This window comes from Somniosus microcephalus, chromosome 8, assembly GCF_052327205.1.
Source record: "Somniosus microcephalus isolate GS21.2 chromosome 8, FLI_Smic_1.0, whole genome shotgun sequence".
In the NCBI taxonomy this organism is placed as follows: domain Eukaryota; kingdom Metazoa; phylum Chordata; class Chondrichthyes; order Squaliformes; family Somniosidae; genus Somniosus; species Somniosus microcephalus.
Window position 1 is genome coordinate 258493082 of NC_140994.1, and position 25298 is coordinate 258518379.

The following is a 25298-nucleotide window of genomic DNA, read 5'->3' on the forward strand; positions in this document are numbered from 1 at the left end:
TGAAATTCTTTCAAACTCAAGTCAAGTAACTGATAGATAGAGACGACCTTCTTTCCATGACATTGGTTTCCAACATGGTCCTGGAGATGAAAGAGCTGTGGTATAACTTACAGTGTGACGCATTATGGACCAACAAACACGATATATTTTTTAGATTAATGTTTATCCATTTCATATGTACCTATAGTTAGATTTTTATTTGATGGATGTGGGTCATATTTCAAAATTTTGTTTTTAGTTCTCTTATACAATTAAATGGCGATAAATTCCGACTTATACAATTAACCACAATTAAACGCATTGCATCAATGAAACAGATCCGGCATTTTCTAGTAGGTTCAAAAATAGAAATTAAAATTTACGTGATTTGATATCCTGTTGCCAGCAGCGGCTTTAATGGAACCCACGAGGATACGAGAAGACAGATTTCTTTGAACCAGAATTGTTTATTTAGTTAAAGTAGATTCACGAACATCAAGATGCACTTTCAGAACAGTGACAGTGCTACTTGCCCCTGCGAGAGGCTCCTACACATTGATCATGATATTGAGTAAAGTAACATAGAAAGCTTAACGGACATAGCACCAACCAATTAAAAGCTTGAAATAGGCAGCGAAAAACGAATTTCAATGCACAAGCAAAACAATAGCAGCCTTTGAAGTTTCTAATACAGTGCCAAAACTCCTTCCTAATAGTCCACTGTTGCCCTTCACTTGCATCTGTAAGTCTCTTCCAAAAGGGTGTCAGTAACTGTTTCCTGGTTGTATGAGCATGGTTCAGCCATCGTCTTCATTCAGCTTTGTTCCCTCGATCCAGAAGTACTTCTGCGCGCAGTGATGAGAACTAGAAAATGCAGAATCCGCCAGAAATTGGGGTTATATTCCAATATGGCAAGTGCAGAATCTTCTACCAGAAAACTGGAAAATCTATCAGTTAGCGACAATCCTGTCCGGAAGTGCGTCAAATATTCGAAAGGACTTGTAATGTCAGAATACGGGGCATATCAGGTAAATTAGGCAGGTGACACTCTTCCCCCTCAACATCCCAAAGCATTTTGGAGAAGGCTAGGTACCTGCAGACGCATATCATGGGAAATGCCCCTGATTCATGTTTATAAGTAGGCTAGGATAATTCTGACGCACACTGACGTGGCTCATTTGGAAAACATGCAATTGGACCATACAGAGTTGAAACATCCTGAAACACAACGAGATGGTTACTTGCGTAATATTATTCAGTTAAATTGGTCAGAGTACGCAGAGCAGGTAGACTCTTTCGTCAACCTGCTCTCCACATTAATAGAAAAATCACTACTTCGATCCGTTATGTAGCCATTCAGAGTTCCTATAAGGCGTGAGAATGTATTTCCACGAGTCTTCTGGGGTCAGTTTCCACCTCGCTTTTAACCGAAGTAACCAACCCTACCCCGTATTGTCCTGGTGAGCATCTTTCAATGGAGGATTGCTCCAAATCCCACTGCCGGTTTCCGTATATCTGAAAATAGAAACGAGAAACCAACCTTTAGACATTTAATTTATTGTACACACTTATTCAGGTAACACTACTGTGCGAATGACACGGGTTATTTTCACACATATTAGCACATATTTACTTTGGCATGGGAAACGTTGCACTGAAGCTTATTTAATTATTTCACGTAAGTCATCTATTAGGTTTCAAAGTGTACCTCAAATTGCTTTGGACATAAAAATTAATTGCATCTTGCATTTCTACTTAACAATATTTTATTTACCTGAAATATTTTTCTAGTTGTTGGAAACTTGGTTCATAAGTAGATGGGAACCATTCAGCACCGCAGCTGTTCATCTTTCTGCATGGAACTGTAACTGGTTATTTTAATGTTCATTCTGATTTGACCCTCTTGCCTTCTGCGGTTCTGACCATTTATATATTCGTATGGAGGATCAACTCCTGGTATCAATTTCCATATCATATTTATTGTATTCAAGTTAGTGCCCCACATATGTTTCATGCGCGCATATACGATAATGAAGTGCTGTGATGCAATGCGCAGAGTTCATTACAGATAAGTAGCGTGCAAAATATATTTGAAATTCATGCGCATTGATGGATAATGCTTCGCATGCACCAGTACAGTTTCGTTTTCCATTCTCACAAGTGAATTCACTTTAACAAATAAGTTGTTCACTAGTGTTTACTGCTGGGCTAAAGATAACTTTTAGTTCGGGTGTGTCTTATACTTTTAGTTCGGGTGTGTCTTATACTTCATAATCCATCCAGTATTACTAACACGAATTGGTTCTCCGTGCCCCAATAATCAGTTCCATTAAAGTTTTTAATCCATTCATGTGAGAAATGTGCTGGCTTACCTCCCCTATCTGGCAAAATGTAAACCAAGCATAACTGTTGTTTAAATGATACTTCCTGACTAGTAACCGTTTCGCGCAAAGCTGAAGCGTTTATGAACGTTCGACTTGCAGAGCTTATCGCAAAATGATTGTCCATGGTGCAGAAAATTTAAGAACATTTATTTTATGGGGCAGTAGGAAGCTGCGATCATGGCGCGAATTTGATGTTACCTGCGAAACCGCAACATGAACCACTGCAAGCCGAATATATAGCAGATTATCAAAACTCGCAGAAGCAAATGTTTCCTTGACCAGCCGGGTGTCTGGCATGTGTGCAGTCACTAATTCCGAGGCCATGGCTTTGTTATAGTCAATATCCTAGTGAATAAACACTTGTTTCAATCATAGCATAAAGGGTAGCTGTGACTATGACTTGGCGGCAGTAATAATTTGTGGAACTCCCTAAGTAACAGTACTGTGGGAGTACCTTCACCACATGGACTGCAGGCATTCAAAAAAGGCGGTTCAGCAAGACCTTTTCAACTAGGGATGGGCAATAAGTGCCGGGCTTCGGAGACTACGGGTGTTCGGCTGGCAAGTGTACGCCTGCATAAAGGCCCACGTATCCCAGGGACGCAGGCAGTTCGGAAGCGTCCCTGGGATTACGTGGGCCAGGTCCTCCTATCAGAAAGGTGGTTTCCTCACATGCTTACGAGGATTCTATTTATGAACGGAATCCTCATAAGCATGAACCCAATCCCCAAATAATTAAATAATTTACACAACTGGAATAAAAATGCATGTTCCCATTTTCAAATGTAATTAAAAGTCCCTTTAATGAAGTAGCTACAATAAAAAAAAAACTTTTTTGTAAAATAATTTTAGACATTTTAATATTAGCCAAAATTTACATAAACTAATGTTAAATGTATGTGTATGATTTTTTAATTTTAAAATCTTAATTTAACATTTATATTGACCCTTACGCTGCTTTTGCCAGGCATAAGGGTTTTGAGGGCAGTTGCTTCATTAGTTGGGCAAATAGACCAAATCTGTGCCAGCAAAAGATTTTTGGGTCACAGCGCATGCGGAAACCCGGAACTTGCCGAGCATTTTACAAGGCTTATGTACGCTTTGCTTACGCCGTCAAGGGGAATGGAAAATGAGGGCCAATAATACTGCATTAGCATCATTCTCCACAGTTTTGCAAACGATGGAGAAGAATAGTAATGCCGTGTCATAGTTGTTGGAAAACCTTGTGTTTCAGGTAAGCTCCCAGTGGAACATCACTGATTCATGTTTCCCAAGCAAATTTTACCCATTTACCACCATTATCAATTGTTAACCCATCTGGATAATGCACAGATTAAACCTTGAGCTGTAATCTTCACTAACAGGTTTACACAATGTTGAATGTTATCAAAGTGGTTTGTCTTTTCGGATTGAATGCAAGGCATTTTTGTTGTGACAAAGTAGAGAGAGATTCATTCTACACCTCGCTGCAGTATAGCTGATCTGGGAGTTGGGACTGTGTAATGTACTGGGAACAAAATGGAAGCATCATTCTTTTCGCCAGTATCGACATCCCTCAACTTGATGAGTGAACCAATTCATCCAAAACTATACAATTAAGACAAGAGTACAGTACCAATACTGATTTTATCAGTGCATTAACCACAAACTCAAACAGTGACTAGGATCTGCAGTCGCCAATGCTTCAATGCTAATAAAATGTTTCAATGCCCAGCTGGTTAGAACCGATAAAGTCTACAGCTGTAATTTAAAGGCTTATAATACACTGGCTAGATGACAACTGCAGTGATATCTGAAATATTGTTCACCAGACTAAAATAAAAGGGTGCATATGTATTAGGTTGGGTATATAAAGGAGTCATTGCATCTGTAAATGGATGAGCTACATTAGAATGCTACCGCGGATAAATGATTGTGGTTAGGAAGTGAGATTGGACAAGTTGGGGCTATCCTGCGCTAGTGTGGAGTAGATTGTGGCGAGGGTGATATAATCGAAGTATTAAAGATTATGAAGGGTCAAGATAAGGTAAACAGTGATGACTTGTTTCTACTGGGTGGCAGATCATAATAAGAGCCCATAAATTTAAGGTAATGGCAGAAACAATTTAAAGGCAGTTAGAAACTATTTAATTAAGAATCATGGTTAGAATATGGAATTCTCTGCAACAACCAGTTGTTGAAGCAGAGTTCACACTATTTTGAAAGAGCATTACATGGTTTCTTGCAAACCTGCAATATTAAAGGGTATAGAGAGCGATCAGGAGAGTGGAATTATAATACATGGCTCATGCGGAGGAAGCACCGGCATAGACTTGAGTCAAATAACCTGTTTCTGTGCTGTAATATTCTATGTGATTTAACTGGAACATATTAGAGAAACGTAAGATCAGCAGCAAAGAGAAGTTTAGGAGAACATCATTGAGGTGTATAGCATGTTAAATTGTATAGATATAGTAAATGCAGATTATTACATGACAACAATTAAGACTAGTAGGACAATGACATAAAGGAAAATTAGTGAATCGTAAATTTAGAACTTTTTACCCAAAGAACAATAAATGTTTGGAATAGTCTGCCTGTCAAGGACGTTGAAGTAACACATTTAGAGGAGTTTAACATAGAATTAAATATTGGTCAGGGAGCGATAGTACTACAGGGATGAGCATGATGTGCCGATTGACATTTTTTTAATACTAGTTGCTCGTTATTAGGTTGCACTTTGTGTTACTTCATGACTCTCGTTTCCAACTATAGAATAAATTGCATTTGTACAGATTAATCTGGCCATTGCTTGTGTTAGTATGATTTCCGCACATCTATTGCAATGTTTAAAGCAAACTATATCTGTAAGATCAGAATTTTCCATGAGCCACTTTTGCGTAAAAATACTATACTAAACATTTTCAATTATCTGAAGCAATTTGTTGCCAAATAATACAAATTCATATAATTCATGAAAGGTTTTGATAGAGTAAATAAGGAGAAACTGTTTCCAGTGGCAGAAGGGTCGGTAACCAGAGGACACGGATTTAAGATTATTGGGAAAAGAACCAGAGGCGACATGAGGAAAACAAAATTATGCAACGAGTTTTTATGATCTGAAATGTACTGCCGGAAAGGTTGGTGGAAGCAGCTTGAATAGTAATTTTCAAATTAGATAAATACTTGAAGGGGAAAAAAATTGCAGCACTCTATGGGGAAAAGGCAGGTGAGTGGGACTAATTGGATAGATCTTTCAAAGAGGTGGCGCGATAGGCCGAATGGCCTCCTTCTGCAATGTGTCATTCTATGATTCTGTGAAATTGCAATGAAAAAGATGAATTGCGCAAGTATTTGACAGCAGGCAGAAATTTCAGCTTCAAGTGAACCTCCTTTGCTGTGGTGAACATCTTCATTTTGTCGTTTTTATTATAAGGGCGCTGGGAGGCTGGAGTCGTTCAAATGTAAAAGATGAAATGTATGATAATAAAATTTTACACACTGATGGTAAAAGAGTTCAAAAAATTCTCGGTCGGTAGTTCTCTTGTAAATAAAAATGTCTTAGGTTTTAAGTATTTTCCTAATTCAATCTATGCAATCGGGCAAAATACATTTTTGGTTGTCACAACTTAGTTGAACAATGCAATCTGAAGCTTTTCAGTAAGACCACCAACACTGCCAGGTTTAGCTATCAGTATAAATACGATCATGGACTGTGAAATGTTTGAAAACACGTCTCACCTCAGCCGATTCCATACTTCCCTTAATCGCAGAATTCTGCGTCTTTCCATTTTCTTGCGGGACGCACGACCCCGTCTTAATGTTAATCATCGGTGCAGCGGGGCCATCCAATTTTAGAAACATAAAATCATTCATGGTAGGATCTGGACACACTTCGTAGCGAAACGCTTGAGGGAGGGTGTCGCTTTCGTACAGCCCTGTAAAATGCGGTGGAGGTGCCTGAAGATTCGCTCCAGCCTTATGAATTCCATGCCGCGAATCCTTCTGCATTAACGTGGGCCAAGAACAACTGCAATCATTCATTCCATTCCTGCCTTTGTGGACCTTAATTGCGAGGATTATAATAGCCATTAGAAAAACTAACGAGATGGCAGCAAACGAGATAATCAAATATCGTCTTAAATCGGACGTCCACGGTTCGCGATCCCCCGACATGCCGATATTTGATGCTTTCTCAGTATTACTATCCAACACTGATAAGTTGATGCTGACTGTGGATGAAAGGGGTGGCTTTCCATTGTCCCTGACCACAATTACGAGTTTTTGCTTGGGTGAATCTTTTAATCCAAAACGTCGGATGGTCCAGAGGTCTCCAGTCTCCGGGGATACAGTAAACAGACTTTCATCAGTAGGCTGAAGAAGTTGATAGAAAAGGTGCCCGTTCTGCCCAGAATCTGCATCGGTGGCCGTGACTTTAGCAACTAAGTAACCCGGATCAGCAGCTCTGGGCATTGTCTCCTCCGCGTCCGAACCTCTATTTGCTAAGCGTGATAGAATCACAGGGGCGTTATCATTCTGGTCTACGATGATCACATTCACTGTTACGTTGTCGCTGAGCGGAGGGGAACCAGCGTCCTTTACTTGCACAGAAAGCTGAAAATGTTTCAGTTGTTCGTAATCAAACGAGCGGCGAGCAAACATCACACCGCTGGCTGAATTTATTGAGACGAAAGTGAACGCAGGCAAGCCATGTATCAGGCTATCCACAATGGAATAAGACAGATCGGCATTTTCACTGAAATCTGGATCAGAGGCTGACACGGAACCAATGGAAGCATCAATACGGTTATTCTCTGTCACATACATAGTAAAGGAAGGTTGTGTAAAACGTGGCGGGTTGTCATTTACATCTGAGACTTGAACTCGGATAGTTTTGTGGTTGGTTAGCGGAGGGGAACCTCCATCACGGCATGTGATTGTAATGTTATACTCCGGCACTTTTTCACGGTCTATGTGATTAGCAAGCACCACAGTGTAGTAGTTATTTAAAGAGTTGTCAAGATTAAAGGGAATGTTCTTAGCGATATAACAGTGAACATTTCCCCTTTCTTCAGAATCCCGATCTGTTATTTTTAAAAGAGCGACTGGCGTTTTTGAAGGAGCGTCCTCTGGGATGGGACTGGAATTAGAAGTCACAGTTATTTCAGGAGCATTATCATTAACATCCGTAACCTTTATTAGGACGGTACAGTATACTGGCACAGCATGTGGACCTCTGTCCGTAGCTTGTACCGAAATCTGATACTCCTTTGCCTCTTCAAAGTCCACGATACCAACGACACGGATTTCTCCATTTTGGGAGCTAATCCTAAACAGGCGACGCACTCTGTCTGGAGTTCGATCGCTGAGAGAATAGACTATCTCACCGTTTAGGCCCTCATCTACATCAATGGCGTTAATCTTCGCTATTAAAGAACCGTTCGGTACGTTTTCTGCAGTAATGATCTCATACACGGCCTGTTCGAAAACAGGAGCATTATCGTTCACATCAGATACACTGATAATAATTTGGGTGGTTCCGGATTTTTCAGGGGTCCCACCATCAAGTGCAGTCAGTGTTAACTGATGAGCTCCTTGCTGCTCCCGGTCGAGAGGCCGTTGAATTATTAATTCAGGGGTGATATCATGGTTATTATCTGTGTTCAATTCTAAAATAAAGTGCTCATTTTCGCTCAGCTGATAGGTCCGGACACCATTGCTTCCAGCGTCCGGATCGTGTGCGCTCTGGAGTTGGAATCGCGCTCCGGCCGGCAACAATTCGGAGATTTCTAAGTGGAACTCGTTTCTCTGGAAGACGGGTGGATTGTCATTTATGTCGAGAACCTCAACTTCCACGCGATACAGCTTTAATGGATTTTCCATCACAGCCTCCAACAGCAGTACACACGTGAGGCTTTGTTCACAAAGCTCTTCCCTGTCTAATCTCTCTTTTATGAACAACATTCCGGTGTTTAAATTGACGTCTAGGTATTGCCTTTTGTACTCCGACACAATCCGAAACCGGCGCGCGGAAAGCTGCCTCGCATCTAAACCCAGGTCCTTAGCGAGGTTTCCAACAAGGGCACGAAGCTCTAATTCTTCAGGAATTGAGTAACGAATGTTCCCACAAACTGATTCCGCGACATAGACCAGCATTAAATAAAGGACGTGCCACTGTGACGCACGGTAGTTTAGCGTGTAGGCCATTTCTGGACGAACGTACTGCGAATCTAACCGCCGGGTTCTCCGAGGAATTGTACGGCGTTTGCTATGTTTAGAACGGATTTGTTCATTTCTTTGGTTTCCCAGATAAAGAATTATGTTGCGCGTGCGGCGCCGAGATGGTTTTCTTTGGCAAAATCGCCGAGAAAATTTGTACAAATACCTTATAATCTCGCCGAGCCTTTCTTCGAGCTGAATGGAGACCGCGGATTGACGAGTGCTGCTGGTTTCCTCGATACTGCGCAGTGTTTGGTGTAGGGGGAGTGGTGCTGGATCTCCAGCCACATATCTTCATCTCATTGGTAGACAGCGACACAGAGAGACTGGGCCAATAATCACAGCAAACACTCTTAAAGCAACAGTGCCTCTATTGAACGCCGGATGAATCGCTCTATGCATTTAACATTGTGCAACTTTAATTGACGTTGCTGATCTATTTTTTGATTTATTAATTCGGCGACGTGGCTGCTGGCTCATGTAGCTTACCATAAATTTGACTGGGACCGTCTGCACATAGTTCCTTGTTGAATATATGTTCATGTTGTATATTCTTCATCTAATGACTGGTAGGTCCACGAGAAAAAAGTAATTCCTTCTGCACAAAAAAACTGTTTAATTTGCTTTGATAATGTGTTAAGATGCTTTCATGAGGTATTGATATTTCTTGTTAGTAAAACCAGCAGCTGTTATGCCCCTGACAAAGATAAATGTAATATATTTCCTGGGCTAAGTGGATGCTGAATGAACTATAAATACAGTTCCATATATTTGTTTGGAATAATTAGGAGAATTGTTGCTCAGCAATAGCATGCATTTACTTTTGCCTTGCTTAGTAAGGTACCCGAAAGAACGGTACATTCTATGATATAAGTTAATTTTGTGTATTTATTGTAAGTTTCCACAATTATATGTTCTGCCAAACGTCAACTGGAGCAGATTACTTGTGCTGTAATGTAATATTCCTAATCAGAACAAAGCGCACACCTATTGTGTATAATATTACATTTTTATAGGATAATGATCAAACATAAAATAGTAGTTTTTAACGAGCAGTTGTCTCCAACTTCTGATACATCTAAATTCAGAGAGTGTATTTTTTCCACTAAAACGGAAAATCTTCTGAGATCATACACATATCCCACTAATAAACCTTAGAATTGAAGTTAGGGGTTTCTCTAAAGTACAGGCAGATAAACATCATTGAATAAAGAATTTACAATGATCTGAACATCTGAACGTTGGATCATCACAGGGCCAGGATAAGTTGCGTTTTTTTTGTTAACAGGCTGGATTAAGGGTTCTTTTGGTACAATGGTTTTGATTCTTACACTTAACATTAAATCTGACCAGGGATCAGTTCCAACTATAATGTTTTGAGACTGTTGTTACTGCATTTAACAATGACACTACAGAAATTTGTTTTAAAAATAGTCGTGTCAAACTGCATCTTTCAGTTTTGCCATTTATAAAATCTGACTCCAAGTAACATCATAGAGAGAGAAAATCATTTTTTGAGGGAGAAAAGCCTGGTTGGCCTTGTTCATAGAGCAATCTCATAGATGCCTGCTCTCTATTTTTCAATCATTTATCTTTCCAGAAACGCACACAATTGCTTCTTGATGTATTATTTTTGCTTAACCAGCGATCTCAGGAAGTGTATACCACAACTCTATTTTTGAAAACATTTCATTAAATGTCTATTCTCAGTCCAAACTTCCTAGTTATTTCGTTGAATTCCATGTAATGCAGAACTTTTAACAGGTCAAATAAATTCTTCAGTTAAATTATTTAGATTCCCTTTGTAAACTTCAAAACATCAATCCGATTAACCCAAATGTTTCACTTTTCCAAAAGACATTTATAACTTCCTGTCCACATTCTCCCTTTTACTGCACACTTCCGTGGGACTGCCCTCAGCTGGTTCTACTCCAGCCTCTATGATTATAACCAATCTAGCAATGGATTATCTTCCCATCTCCACACCGTCATCTCTGAACCCTCCCAAGGAAATATCGTTGGCCCCCTTGCTCTTCCTGATCAGCAGTCAGCTTTTCCATGCACGCCACTGAAATCCAGACCCATTTTTCCACTATCTGCCTCAATCCTTCGAGAGCTTCCTGGCAGTGAGGCTACGTGTCCAATATTCAATTTTGGATTAGCTATAACTTCCCCCTGTGAAACTTTGGGAAGACGGGAGCAATCGTGTTCAGACCCTTTCATCAACTCGATACTCTGGCACTGACTTCAGCGCTCTTTGCAGCCACTGTCGCAGCCTGAACCAGGTCGTTTACATCCTCACTGCCCAGTTTGACCCTGAGACGAGCCTCTGACTCAATATCTTCCGAAACATAAAGACCATCTACCTCTAACTCTGTAACAGCAGTCACTCCCACATAGACCATCTGCCGCTGAAAGCATCATAGAGATAGAGTTCAGAGTAGCAAGTGGGCGACCACCTGGACCAGGAAGATGCAGGCAGTGTAGGAATCCTCCGGGCGTGTGGCACTCTTAAACCGATATTCAACATTGAATACTGGTGAAGTTGACGACACCTAGAAGGAATGCAGTCACGAGCCTGGCACCATGAGATAAAGGACTGCACAGGGGAGTACATCAAAGTGTAGGAATGTAGTGGTAATTGGGGGATTCGATATTCAGGGGGACAGACAGGCAGTCTGCCAATGGCGATATTAAATCCATATGGAATGTTGCCTCCCTGGTGTCAGGGTAAGTGACATCATGGAAAGGATAAAGAATAATCTGTGGGGGGAAGGGGAAGAGCCAAAACTCATGATCCATGTTAGAACCAACGACATAAAGAGGAAGAGGGTTGAAGTCCTGCAGTCAGTGTTTAAGGAGCTAGAGAGGAAGTTAAACAGCAGGACCTCAATGGTAATAATGTCTGCATTACTCCCAGTGCCACTTGCTAGTGAGATTTGAAATAGGAGGATATGGAAGGTTAATGCGTGGCTATAAACGTTGTGCAGGAGGAATGGTTTTAGAGTTCGGGGATATTGGGACCAATTCTGTGGCAGGAGAGACATGTTCAAGATGGAAATGTTGCACCTGAACGGATCAGGAAGTAGAATCAGTATGGGTGGAGATAAGGAACAACAAGGGGCAGGACACATTGGTAGGAGTAGTATATAAGCCCCCCTAACAGTACCATTGGGCAGAATATTAATCAAGAAAGAGTAGGAGCTTGCAAAAAGGTAAAGCAATAATCTTGGGGATATTAATCTTCATATAGACTGGACAAATTAAATTGGCAAAGGTAGTCTGGAGGACAAGTTCATGGAATGCATTCGGAACTTCCCTATAATAATATGTCATGGAACCTACTAGGGAATAGGCTATTTTAGACGTTGTATTGTGCAATGAGACAGGTTTAATTAGCAATCTCATAGTAAAGGATCCTCTGGGAGAGAGTGATCATAATATGATAGAATTACACGGTAATTTTGAGAGTGAATGCATAAGTCTTAAACTTAAATGAAGCCAATTACATAGGTGTGAGGGACGAGTTGGCTAAGGTAGATTGGAAAAATGATTTAAAATGTATGGCAGTACGGTGGCATACTGGTTAGCACTGTTGCCTCACAGCGCTAGGGACCCGGGTTCAAATCCGGTCTCCGTGGAGTTTGCACATTCTTCCCGTGTTTGCGTGGGTTTTCTCCGGGTGCTCCGGTTTCCTCCCACAATCCAAAGATGTGTGGGTTAGGTTGATTGGCCATGATTAAAAAATTGGCCTTTAGTGTTAGGGGGGATTAAATACGTGGGGATAGGGCTTGGGTGGGATGGCTGTTGGTGTAGTGGACCGGGTGTTAGGGTTTGGATGATCAGCCATGATCTCGTTGAATGGCGGAGCAGGCTCGAATGGCCTACTCCTGCTCCTAGTTTCTATAAGCAATGGCTAGCATTTAAAGAAATATTTCATAATTCTCAACAAAAATACATTCCATTAACTAAAGAAGTTAAGGATAGCATTAGATTGAAAGAATAAGCTTATAATGTTGCAAATAATAATAGTACACCTGAGGATTGGGATAGTTTCAGAGACCAGCAAAATTTTGATCAAAAAATTGATAAAAAGGGAAAAAATTTGAATGAGAGAAAACTAGCAAGAAATATAAAAGCATATTGTAAGGTTTGTGCAAGTATGTAAAAAGGAAAAGAGTAGCAAAAGTAAACGTTGGCCACTTTGAGGCTGAGATGGGAGAAATTATTATGGGGAATAAGGAAATGCAAGAAACGTTAAACAAATATTTTGTATCTGTCTTCACAGTAGAAACCACAAAAAACATACCAAAAATGGTGGGGAACCAAGGGTCTAATGAGGGTGCGGAACTTAATGTAATTAATATAAGTAGAGAAAAAGTGGCAGAGAAACTAGTGAGACTAAAATCGGACAAATCCCCAGGACTTGACGGCCTACATCCTAGGGTTCGAAAAGAGGTGGCTAAAGAGATACTGGATGCATTGGTCTTGATCTTCCAAAATTCCCTAGATTCTGGAATGGTCCCAGTGGATTGGAAGGTCGCAAATGTAACACCGCTATTCAAGAAAGGAGGGAGAGAAAAAACAGGTCAGTTAGCCTGACATCAGTCATCGGGAAAATGCTGGAATCCATTGTTAAGGAAGTGGTATTAAGTCACTTAGAAAATCATAACATGATTAGACAGAGTCAACATGGTTTAATGAAAAAAAAGGCAAAATCAAAATACTGCGGTTGCTGGAAATCTGAAACAAAAACAGAAAATGGTGCAAATACTCAGCAGGTCAGGCAGCATCTGTGGAGAGAGAAACAGAGTTAACGTTTCAGTTCTGACGAAGGGTCATCGACCTGAAACGGTAACTCTGTTTCTCTCCCCACAACTGCTGCCTGACCTGCTGAGTATTTCCAGCGTTTTTTGTTTTTGTTTTATGAAAGGGAAATCGTGTTTGACAAATTTATTACAAATTTTTGAGGATGTAACTAGCAGAGTAGATAAAGGGAAACCAGTGGGTCTAGTATATGTGGATTTCCAAAAGGCATTCGATATGGTGCCACATAAAAGGTTATTACACAAGTTTAGGGCTCATGGGGTTGGTGGTAATATAATAGCATGGATAGAGGATTGGTTAACGGACAGAAAACAGAGAGTTGAGATAAACGGACCTTTTTCAGGTTGGCAGGCTATAGCTAGTGGGGTGCTGCAAGAATCAGTGCTGGGACCTCAGCTATTTACAATCTATAACCTAGATGAAGGGACTGAAAGTAATGCATCCAAATTTGCTGATGATACAAAGCTAGATGGGACAGAAAGCTGTGAGGAGAACACAAAGAGTCTGCAAAGGGATATAGATAGATTAAGTGAGTGGGCAGTAGGTGGCAGATGGCGTACAATGTTCGGAAATGTGAGGTTATTCACTTTGGTAGGAAGAATAGAAAAACAGAACATTTTTTAAATGGTGAGAAACTTTCAAGTGTTGGTGTTCAGAGAGATTTGGGTGTCCTCGTCAAAGAAACAGAGAAAGCTGGCATGCAGGTATAGCATGCAATAAGGAAGGCAAATGGAATATTGGCTTTTATTGCAAGGGGGTTGGAGTATAAGAGTAAGGAAGTCTTGCAACAATTGTACAGGGCCTTGGTGAGACCACACCAGGAGTACTGTGCAAAGTTTTGGTCTCCTTATCTAAGGAATGATATACTTGCCTTGGAGGTCGTGCAACGAAGGTTCAGTCGATTGATTCCTGGGATGAAAGGGTTGTCCTATGATGAGCGATTGAGTAGAATGGGCCTATGGTCTCTGGAGTTTAAAATAATGAGAGTTGATCTCATTGAAACATACAAGATTCTGAATGGGATTGACAGGGTAGATGCTGAGAGGTTGCTTCCCCTAGCTGGCATATCTAGAACTAAGGGGAATATTCTCAGAATAAGGGGTTGGCAATTTAAGACTGAGATGAGGAGGAATTTCTTCACTCAGAGGGTTGTGAATCTTTGGAAATCTCTGCCCCAGAGGGCTGTGAATGCTGAGTCTTTGAGTACATTCAAGGCTGAGATAGATAAATTTTTGGACTCTAGGGGAATCAAGCGGGCGAGAAAGTTGAAGTCAATGATCAGCCATGATCTTATTGAATGGCGGAGCAGGCTCGATGGGCCATATGGCCGTCTCCTGCTCCTATTTCTTATTTTCTTATGTTCTTAATATCCTTGCAGGCAGGTTAACTAGTGCTGTGGGGGACGGTTTAATCAAATTTTCCAGGGGGTTGGGCACCACAATGTAATAGTAAGACGTAGAAACATGGTACACAGATGACTGGGAGAGACAGTTTGAGTTAAAAATAATAAAAAATTAGGTGGGATCAAAGAAATCCAAAGAGGTCTAAGTTAGTTTTGGAGTACATGTGTGTAAATTCATGAGGTGGTTAAGAAGGTTGGTGAGTTGCAGGTGCAAATGGTCACATGGGAATATGACCTGGTGGCGATTACTGAGTCCTGGCTCAAAAAAGAAGAGGATTGAATGCTTAATATTCCTGGGTACAAGGCATTCAGGAAGGATAGGGAAGGGAAAAATGAGGAGGGGTTGCACTTTTGATTAAGGAAATTATCACAGTGTTAAACAGAGAAAATATCCTTGAGGGGTCAAAGATAGAATCTATTTGGTTGGAATTAAGACACAATAAAGAAGCTAGTCCGCAAATTGATGTATTTTGTAGGCAACCAAATAGTGGGAAGGAGATAGAGAAGCAGATTAGCAACGAAATTACTGAGAGGTGGAAGAAGTTTAGTGTATTGATAATGGGATATTTTAACTACCCCAATATGACTGGGCCAGTGATTGTGTTAAGGGCAGAGAAGGGGAGGAATTTCTGCAGTGTGTTCAGGAGAATTTTCTTGATCAGCATGTTTCCTGCCCAACGTGGAAGGAGGCATTGTTGGATCTAGTCCTAGGGAAAGAAGTGGGTCAAGTATAGAATGTCACAGTCGGGGAGCATCCCGGAAATAGTGATCATAGTATTCTAAGGTTTGGAATAGCTATGGAGAAGGACAAGAAGCAATCTAGAATATAAATACTTAACTGCAGAAGGGCTAATTTCAGCGAAGTGTGGAGGGATCTGGCTGTGTAAATTGGGTTCAAAGGCTAGCAGGCAGAATGTAATGGAGAAATGGGCGGCCTTTAAAGTGGAGATGATTCAGGTAGAGTCCAGGTAAATGTCCGCAAAGTCGAAAGGGAGGGCAAACAATGCAAGAGCTTCCTGGATGATGGAAGATTTAGAGAATAGAATGAAGCAGAAAAATGGGAAGTATGACAGAAGTCAGCTGGTTAATACAGGGAGAGTCAGGCTGAATATAAAAAGTACAGAGGAGAAGTGAAAAACGAAATAAGAGTGTCAAAGAGACAGTAAAAGAATAGATTGGTGGCTAACATAAAAGGGAAGCCAAAAGTCATCTATAAGCATATTAACAGTAAATAGATTGTCAGGAGTGGTGGGTCCGATTAGGAATAAAAGTGGAGATCTATTGATGGAGGCAGACGGCATGGCTGAGGTACTAACTTAGTAATTGGCATCAGTGTTTAGTTAAAAAAAACTTTTTCAAAGCTATGGTAAATAAGGAGGTTGCTGGGATACTGGATTAGTTAAACAATATAAAGAGGAGGTACTAGAAAGTCTGGCAGTTAGGGATGGGCAATAAACGCTGGACTTAAATGAATAGAAACATAGAAACCGAAACATAGAAGATAGGAGCAGGAGTAGGCCATTCGGCCCCTCGAGTCTGTTCTGCCATTGATCATCCAAATTCAGTACCCTGTCCCTGCTTTCCCCCCATATCGTTTGATCACTTTAGCCTTAAGCAATATATCTAACTCCTTCTTGAATATATTTAATGAATTGGCCTCAACTGCCTTCTGTGGTAGAGAATTCCACAGGTTCACCACTCTCTGGGTGAAGCAATTCCTCCTCATCTCTGTCCTAAATGGCTTACCCCTTATCCTTAGACTGTGGCCTCTGGTTCTGGACTCCCCCGCCATCGGGAACATCCTTCCTGCATCTAGTCTGACTAGTCCTGTTAGAATTTTATAAGTTTCAATGAGATCCGCTCTCATTCTTCTAGACTCTAGCGAATATAAGCCTAATCGACTCAATCTCTCCTCATATTTCATTCCTGCCATCCCTGGTATCAGTCTGGTGAATCTTCGCTGCACTCCCTCCATGGCAAGAACATTCTTCCTCAGATAAGGCGACCAAAACTGCACACAATACTCAAGGTGTGGTCTCACCAAGGCCCTGTACAGCTGCAGCAAGACATCCTTGCTCCTGCACTCGAATCTTCTCGCTATGAAGGCCAACATTCCATGTGCCTTGGTAACCGCCTGCTGCACCTGCATGCTTACCTTCAGCAACTGGTGCACAAGGACATCCAGGTCTCGTTGCACTTCCCCTTTTCCCAGTCTATTGCCGATCAGATAATAATCTGCCTTCCTGTTTTTGCCACCAAAGTGAATAACCTCGCATGTATCCACATTATAATGCATCTGCCATGCATCTGCCCAATCAGCCAACCTGCCCAAATCATACTGGAGTTTCTCTGCATCCTCCTCATAGCGCACACGCCCACCCAGCTTTTTGTCATCTGCAAACTTGGAGATATTACATCTAGTTCCCTCATCTAGATCATGAATATAGATTGGCCCAGAAATTCAGGTCTCCACGGGTGAGTATGCACGGGGTACTCATGCATGGGCCCGATGGAAGTGGCGGTTTCTTGCATGCACTGCACATGCGCGGGAAACCGGCACTTCCGTTCTTCTGAAAGAAGGGGTTCAGAGGTCGAACGCGTGTGCGGGGGAGTCTGCGCGTGCGCTTTGAACTTATGTTTTTTTTACACGTTTTTCATGAGGGTAAGTCTTTAGATTTTAGAAATGTAAAAACCAGGCATAAGGCCTGCATTTTAAAAGGTAAATGGTCAATTAATTAAAATTGAAACATTTTTTCCACAGGTTTATTATTTTTAAATACTTTAAAGCAAGGTAAGTTTATTTTTAGCCCCGTTAAAATATAAAATTATTTTTTTCAAAAATTTAAATTATTGTTTAAATTGTTATTTAATGTAATTTATAGTTTATTTAAAAGGTGTGATAATTTTTTTAAATTTATTTGACGGTTTACTACTAATTTGGGGCCGTAGTATTTATAAGTTTTGACAGGTCTTCCGGTCACTACTTATGAATTGGCTTTTCCTTGCGCCGATTGGCTGTCCATGGCCCACGTGATCCCAGGGGACGCATCGCACTAACTATGGGACATGCAAGCACAGCACGCCGGCAGCTGGGCCAGGACCCAGAGCAGAATTGCGGAGGTGCTGGTCTCAATCTTTCAATCATCCTTAGATGCAGGGGTCGTGCCAAAGGACTGGAGTATTGCAAATGTTACACCCTTGTTCGAAAAAGGGGAGAAGGATAAACCTGGCAATTACTGGCCAGTCAGTTTAACATCGGTGGTGGGAAATTAACAGCCACTTGGACAAGCAATGGAATAATAAAAGAGAACCAACACGGATTTGTTAAGAGCAAATTGTGTTCGACAAAATCGATAGATTTTTTGAGAAGATTTAACAGAGAGGGTGGATGAGGGTAGTGCATTTGATGTTGTGTATATGGACTTTCAAAAAGTGTTTGATAATGTACCACATATTAGAGGAGTCATCAAACATAAAGCAAATGGAATAGAAGGCACAGTAGCAGCAGGCATACAAAATTGGCTAAGGGTTAAAAAACAGAGGGTTGCGGTGAATGGCTGCTTTTCCGACTGGAGGGAGATATACAGTGGATTTGCCCAATGTTCAATACCATGGCCACTGCAATTTTTGGATATAAATTAATGACTTGGACTTGGGGGCACAGGGCATAATTTTGGAATTTGCAGATGACACGAAAGGGGGAAGTGTAATAAATCCTGAGGAAGATGGTAATAGACTTCAAGAGTATATAGACAGGCTATTGGAATGACTGGACACATGGCAGATGACATTCAATGCAGAAAAGTGTGAGCTGTTACAGTTTGATAGGAAGAATGAGGAGAGACAATGCATGCTAAATGGCACAATTTTAAAGCAGGTTGAAGAAGAGAGAAACCTGAGGTGTTTGTACACAAATCTTTGAAGGCGGCAGCAGAGGTTTACAAAGCAGTTAATAACGCTTGTGGGATCGTAGGCTGTACACATAGAAGCATAGAGTAAAAAGCCAGGAAGTTATGCTAAACCTATATAAAACACTAGTTCGACCTCAGCTGGTGTATTTTGTCCTTTACGAAGGAAGTAAGGCTTTGGAGAGGGTACAGAAGAAATTTATTAGAATAGTTCCAGGGCAGAAGGATCACAGTTACGTTGATAAAATGGAGAAGCTGGGGTTGCTCTCCTGGGAGCAGAGAAGGCTAAGAGGAATTTGATAACGGTGTTTGAAATCATGAAGGGTTCAGATAGAATAAATATAGAGAAACTGTTTCCAGTGGTTAAAGGGTCGATAACGAACGGGCACAGAATTAAGGTGATTGGTAAAAGAACCAGAGGCGACATGAGGGAAAACTTTTTTTATGCAACGAGTGGTTAGGATTTGGAATGCACTGCCTGATAGGGTGATGGATACAGAATCAGTACTAGCCTTCAAAAGGTAATTGGATAAATATTTGAATGAGGGACAATTGCAGGGATATTGTGGAAAGAGCAGGGGAGTGGGACTAACTGGATTGCTCTTCGAAAGAGCCGGTGATGACTCGATGGGCTGAAGGGCCTCCTTCTGTGTTGTACTATGCTATGATTCCATGATTCTATACCTTTTTCACCACTGAATTCGACTATTCCAATTTACCAGTCTGGTCAGCCTCTTGTCATCCACCCACTATGAGCTTCCACTCATCCAAAACTCTTCCACTCATACTCGATACTGCACTAAGTACTGCTAACGCATGATTTACATTGGATCCCGGTTCCCTAATTTAAATTTATCAGCCTGGAATTTGCGGTCAGTGGTGAAGCAGAGTCATTTGCTGCTGGGTCCGAAGTGCGCTTTGCACAAAGATCTCACGGTCTCTGTGTCTAGAAGTTGGGTTTTCTGACATTCAATTCAAATCAATGGGCCTAGAAATTCACTGTGGCCCCGCCAGCTGGCTAGCGCCCAAAAGTTAGCGTTGGGTGCGGAGCCAGTTGCGACAATCAGATATTCAGTTTTTGCGCCCCAAGTCAGAACCGGGTGCTATTCCAGGGTGTGCCCGCCCCCGCTTGGGGCGCTGAAACTGAATTTCAGCGCTCTAGGCGCCGCTGCGCCACCCGCTGCGGAGCGGCAGGCTGCGGTACTGCAGGCCTCCTCCTCTTAAGGGGGAGGTGCCTGCCACGGGGAGATAGCCGCTGGATAGTGCCGGCAAATGAGCCCGGCACCACGGAGAAGTGCCGGGTTCGCGGAAAGCAGCCGGCAATGCCGCGGGGGGGGGGGGGGGGTGGAGGAGGCCGGGGAAGGGGGTGCGGGCAGGCGACCGCCGAAAAAGCGGCCGGCCGCACCTCCACCTTAAAGCGCCCCACTAAGGCCACAGTACGGCTCCGTTTTCTGGTCGCTGTTTGCAGCCACTGCGGAAGAGGCGGCTGCAACTAAATATGTGGATCGGGCCGGTATCGGGGCGGAACCGGGGCACTGCGCACACCGATGACGTCATCGGTGCCGGTGCAGCGCTAACAGCTACCGCCGCCATTACCGCTGCGCTGAATATCAGCGCAACCTCCTGTATTGGCGCAGAAGCCCTCTTTAGGCGGTAACTGGCCGCAAAGCTGCCGGCGCCTTAATGAATTTCTAGGCCATGGAGTATAGTGGGGATCCCCTTGTGCGAGCTGCTTTTACATCAACAAGCCATCTAAGCAGCCAATCAAAAGGCAGAATTCTGACAGACAGTGAACAATAAAACTCTTAAAATTTTAACTTTTTAAATATGTTAGAGAGAGCAAAATAAAGATTGGAGCTCTCATATGGGGAAAAGGCAAATCTGAAATAAAGATGAACAAAGTGCAAAAAAAATATCTTTTTTTTAAATGTTTCTTAAAGATATATATTTTATTATTATGGTTCAATTTCACACTGCACAAAATTTAAATTACTTATTCAGGCCTGTTTAGCAGTCAATATGCTGTTAAAACCCCAATGACATTTAATCTCTTTGGGTCTAAATTTAGTAGGGAATTTAACAGTGTAATTCCTGCGGAAGAGCCGAAGATTTCATCAGTTTCCCTGATTTGAGTGATTTCCCTAATTGTCAGCTCTGTGTGGGAGGAGGGGTGGGGGTGGGGGGAGGGTGCGCACAGCATGGCCTGTGTGGGAGAAGTGAATGATGGAATGCAACTTCAGAAATTCCGCATGTGCCTGTGCATGCGCCAAGTCCCAAATTTGCAGTCTGTATCAAAGGTGAATGCAGATGCAAATTCCGGGCCTCTTTTGTTTAAATCCCACCAAGAATTTATTCATCCTTAACTCTAACCTTCTCGTGGCCTAGGATACTTTCCCTAAATCTCGGTTCTTCTAATTTCAGCCTCTTAAGCATCCTAACCTACCTTCACCCCACAATTGGTGACTGTGCCTTCAGCCACCCACGTCTCACTCTCTGGAATTCCTTCCGCAACTTGTCCCCCTAGGCCCCTCTGTGTCCTAGAGCCTACTCAATCCCACCTCACTGATTACGTTTTTGGTCAATCCTCCAATTCTCTCCTTTTTGGCTCACCATCAATTTCACCTCGCCTGCCTTTAAGAGTTGACCTGGGATCTTTCCTATATTAAAACACTACATATATGTTAGTTCTTATTGTATCTTCATCATTTAATTATTAAAAGTCAGTATTACCTTTGTTAATAGACTTTAAAGTGAACCTTTAACGTGCAATAATGCAATGGTATTGAACTCTGTGGAATATCCTGAGCATTTCGTATGTAATGGTGGCATGGTTTTTGTTTCTGAACTGGTCCTCTACTTCCACCAAAAAATAATTACTGCTAAAAATTTGATTCAAAATAGCCATGCTACCTACTGTTGGAAGTGATAATGGAAGCAATTACTTACTATACCTGGAAACTTACTATTCTGTTCAGTTTTATAATCAAATGCCAGAGGTAGAACTGAGAGTAGCTGCCTTAACATTCGACTGAGGACACTAAGGAGCCCTACCAAAACTGAAGTTCATGGGGGACAAAGGTAAAACACTCCAGTAGCTAGATTAAAACTTGGCAGAAAGGAAGGTAGGTATGGTCGTCAGAGATCATTAGCTATACCCCCAGGACATCATTGCAGGTGTCCTACAGGAAGGCTCTTCAGCCGAACTATCTTCAGCTACTTCATCAATAATCTTCCTTCTGCCATGACGTTAGAATTGGTCTGTTAACTAATGATTCCACTGTGTTCAGCTGCACTAAGAATGCAGCCGATTACAGCATACGGCAAGACCTGGATAACATCAAGGCCTGGGCTCAGAAGTCAGTTAACACTCATGCCACATAAGGGCTATTTAATGATGCCATTAAACACCAGGATTCCCAGCCAACTCCCCTTGACCTTCATTGGCACTGCCATCATGTAACCTATCACCATCAATATCTTGGGGAGTTAGCAATGATCAGAGGCTTAGCAAGTCTAACCATATCAAGACCGTGGCTACAAGTGCGTGGAAGAGGCTAGGTACTTTATGATAAGTGGCACAGCTCCTAAACAGTCAAAGCCTCACCACCACTTACAATGCTTAAGACAGGATGGATGTAGCCACACAATATTGAAGAATCTCAGAACCATCCAGAACGGAGTGATCCACTTGATCAGTACTCGTGCCACAAGTTTCAAAAGCCAACTCCGCTGTCAATGGCACTCTGGCTGAATGAAGGCTGAATGGTGCACATAATGCACTGCAACAACAATACTATGGTTGTGAACAGACCCCTCTCTCCCCTTCGATACTTTCCACCGAGAAGTACAAGAGCAACATTGTCGTGAGAACAATACCTCCAAATTCTCCTCCAAGGCACACAACATGACTTGAACATTTGTCATTGTTCCTTAATCATTGCTGAGTTGCTATCCTACAACTCCCTATCTGACACCACAAGAACGACAGTGGTACAAGCAAAAGATAGACACCTACTCACAGTGCAACTAGCATGGACAATAAATGTGGCCTTGCCAGTATTAACAACATCTAGAAAACAAATAAGAACAAATAAAACAAAATACTACGAATGCTGGATATTTTGAATAAAAACAGAAAATTCTGGAAGCACTCAGCAGGTCAGGCAGCGTGTGTGGAGAGAGAAACCAAAGTTAACGTTTCAGGTCGATGAGCTTTCATCAGAACTAAAATGTTAACTCTGTATCTCTCTGCGCAGATGGTACCTGACCTGCTGAGTATTTCTAATATTTTAAGAAAAATATAACTTTGCCTCCGATTATTTCCAAACCAGTAGCTGGGCAGTTGGCATGCTCATTAAGTATGTATTGGAATGCTCATTAAGTGTGTATTGGAATGCACGTTAAGTGTGTATATGTATACTATGGATTCATTGTTGGCTTTTCTCTTTATTAACCTTGCTTCATCCGCTTCTCTGTGCGTTTTCCTCTACATATTCAATTAGGTGGGATTGCAACATCCCATTCACTGTCCAAGTTTCAATAGGTCTATGTTACTCACAGTTCTTGCACACTTTTCCAGAATATTACTTCCACTTCTCAAACGTCTTTGATATATTTCTAATATTAATTTATAACCGTTTTACTTTTTTAATTTCTGCATTTCGCCCATTCATATTTTCTCATATTTGTTTGTAAACAACCCTCCTGATTTTATCACATTAAACCTGATATGTACCACCTCAGGTTTACTACCGACATTAGGGTTAAAAATGAAAAGAGGAAAAAGCAAGGGTGGCATAATGTAGTTGTGATATGTAATAGGAAGGATATATTGACCTTGGAAGGGGTGTAGTGCAGATTCACCAGAATAATACTGGGGCTTGGAAGGTGAAATTTTGAGGACTTATACTTGCCTTTTATTCCCTTGATTATAGGAGATTGGGGGGTGATCTGATCGCGGTGTTCAAAATGTTAAAAGGATTTGATAGGATAGATAGAGAATCAGTATGTCCCCTGGTGGGGGAATCCAGAACAAGGAGACAATCTTTAAATTAGACCTAGGCTACTCAGCTGTGAAATCTGGCAGCACTTTTTCAGGCAAAGGTTAGTACAAATTTAAAACTTTCTCTCCCAAAAGGCTATGGATCCTAGGACAATTCGAGATTTCAGTATTGAAATGGATAGAATTTTGTTAGGTAATGATATCACGGGAGCAAATGCAGGAAATGCAGTCCAGGTGCAGATCAGCTCTGATCTAATTGAATGGCAGAGCAAGCCTGATGTGCTGAATGGCCTATTTCTGTTCCTAAAGCAAGAACTTCATAAAAGTTGATTCTATATGAATACTTAAACGAATTTAGTGAAAATTAAACCACAAACATCAGACTTGTAAGCACTTTCTTTTTGTTTTCCAGTCATCCCATTTTATTATTACTACCCTTCCATGAATAAACTCTGATAAACTCTGGTAAGCTCCAAGACAAAGCGGCCCGCTTGATTGGCACCCCATCCACTACCTTAAACATTCACTCCCTCCACCACCAGCACACCGTGGCTGCAGTGTATACCATCTACAAGATGCACTGCAGCAACTCACCAAGGCTTCTTCAGCAGCACCTCCCAAACCCACGACCTCTACCACCTAGAAGGACAAGGCCAGTAGGCGCAAGGGAACACCACTACCTCCAAGTTCCCCTCCAAGTCACAGACCATCCTGACTTGGAAGTATATCGCCATTCCTTCATAGTCGCTGGGTCAAAATCCTGGAACTCCCTCCCTAACAGCACAAGGGAGTACCTTCACCACACGGAGTGCAGCGGTTCAAGAAGGCGGCTCACCACCACCTTCTCAACGGCAAATGGGGATGGATAATAAATGCTTTCCTTGCCAGCGACGCCCCCATCCCACGAATGAATAAAAAAATAGTAAAATATATAAGATTATATTCTTATATATATTCAGGAAGTAAACATAGAAACATAGAAGATAGGAGCAGGAGTAGACCATTCGGCCCTTCGAGCCTGCTCCACCATTCAACGAGATCATGGCTGATCATCCAAACCCTAGCACCCGGTCCCTACACCGACAGCCATCCCACCCAAGCTCTATCCCCGTAACCTCGTAACCCCACGTATTTAATCCCCCCTAACACTAAGGGCCAATTTTTTTATCATGGCCAATCAACCTAACCCGCACATCTTTGGACTGTGGGAGGAAACCGGAGCACCCGGAGAAAACCCACGCAAACACGGGGAGAATGTGCAAACTCCACACAGACAGTCCGCGGTTGGTCAGCGTCTGAAATAGGTTTAGATTTCCTATACAATCCATCATCACGATTTTTGGGAAATGTGTTAAATTGGGAATATAAACTATCATTCTTTTTCATATCCTTATCGACCTGTGGTACATTTTAAGTTACAAAAACAAAATACTGCGGATGCTGGAAATCTGAAATAAAAACAGAATGTGCTGGAAATACTCAGCAGGTCAGGCAGCATTTGTGGAGAAAGAAAAAGAGTTAACGTCTCAGGTCGATGACCCTTCGTCAAAACATTTTAAATTGTTCCCCTTCTCACTCCAGATTTTCAACATTCACCT

General features: G+C 41.8%; 1 protein-coding gene across 11 annotated transcripts in view; it reads right to left on the reverse strand.

Annotated features, from left to right (window-relative positions):
* Positions 1–426: 426 nt before the first annotated feature.
* The window catches only part of LOC147114284 (protocadherin beta-15-like), a 196607-nt gene continuing 171735 nt past the window's right edge, over positions 427–25298 (reverse strand). For 9 of the 11 annotated variants that reach the window (XM_085995978.1, XM_085995975.1, XM_085995970.1 and 6 more), the window contains exon 2: positions 427–1494. In XM_085995978.1, the coding sequence (XP_085852104.1) occupies positions 1345–1494 (150 nt within the window). In that variant the 3' untranslated portion in view covers positions 427–1344. Of the gene's footprint in view, positions 1495–6083; positions 9018–25298 lie in introns of those variants that run through there. The other 2 variants (XM_085995976.1, XR_015079399.1) reach the window with 2 other exon arrangements.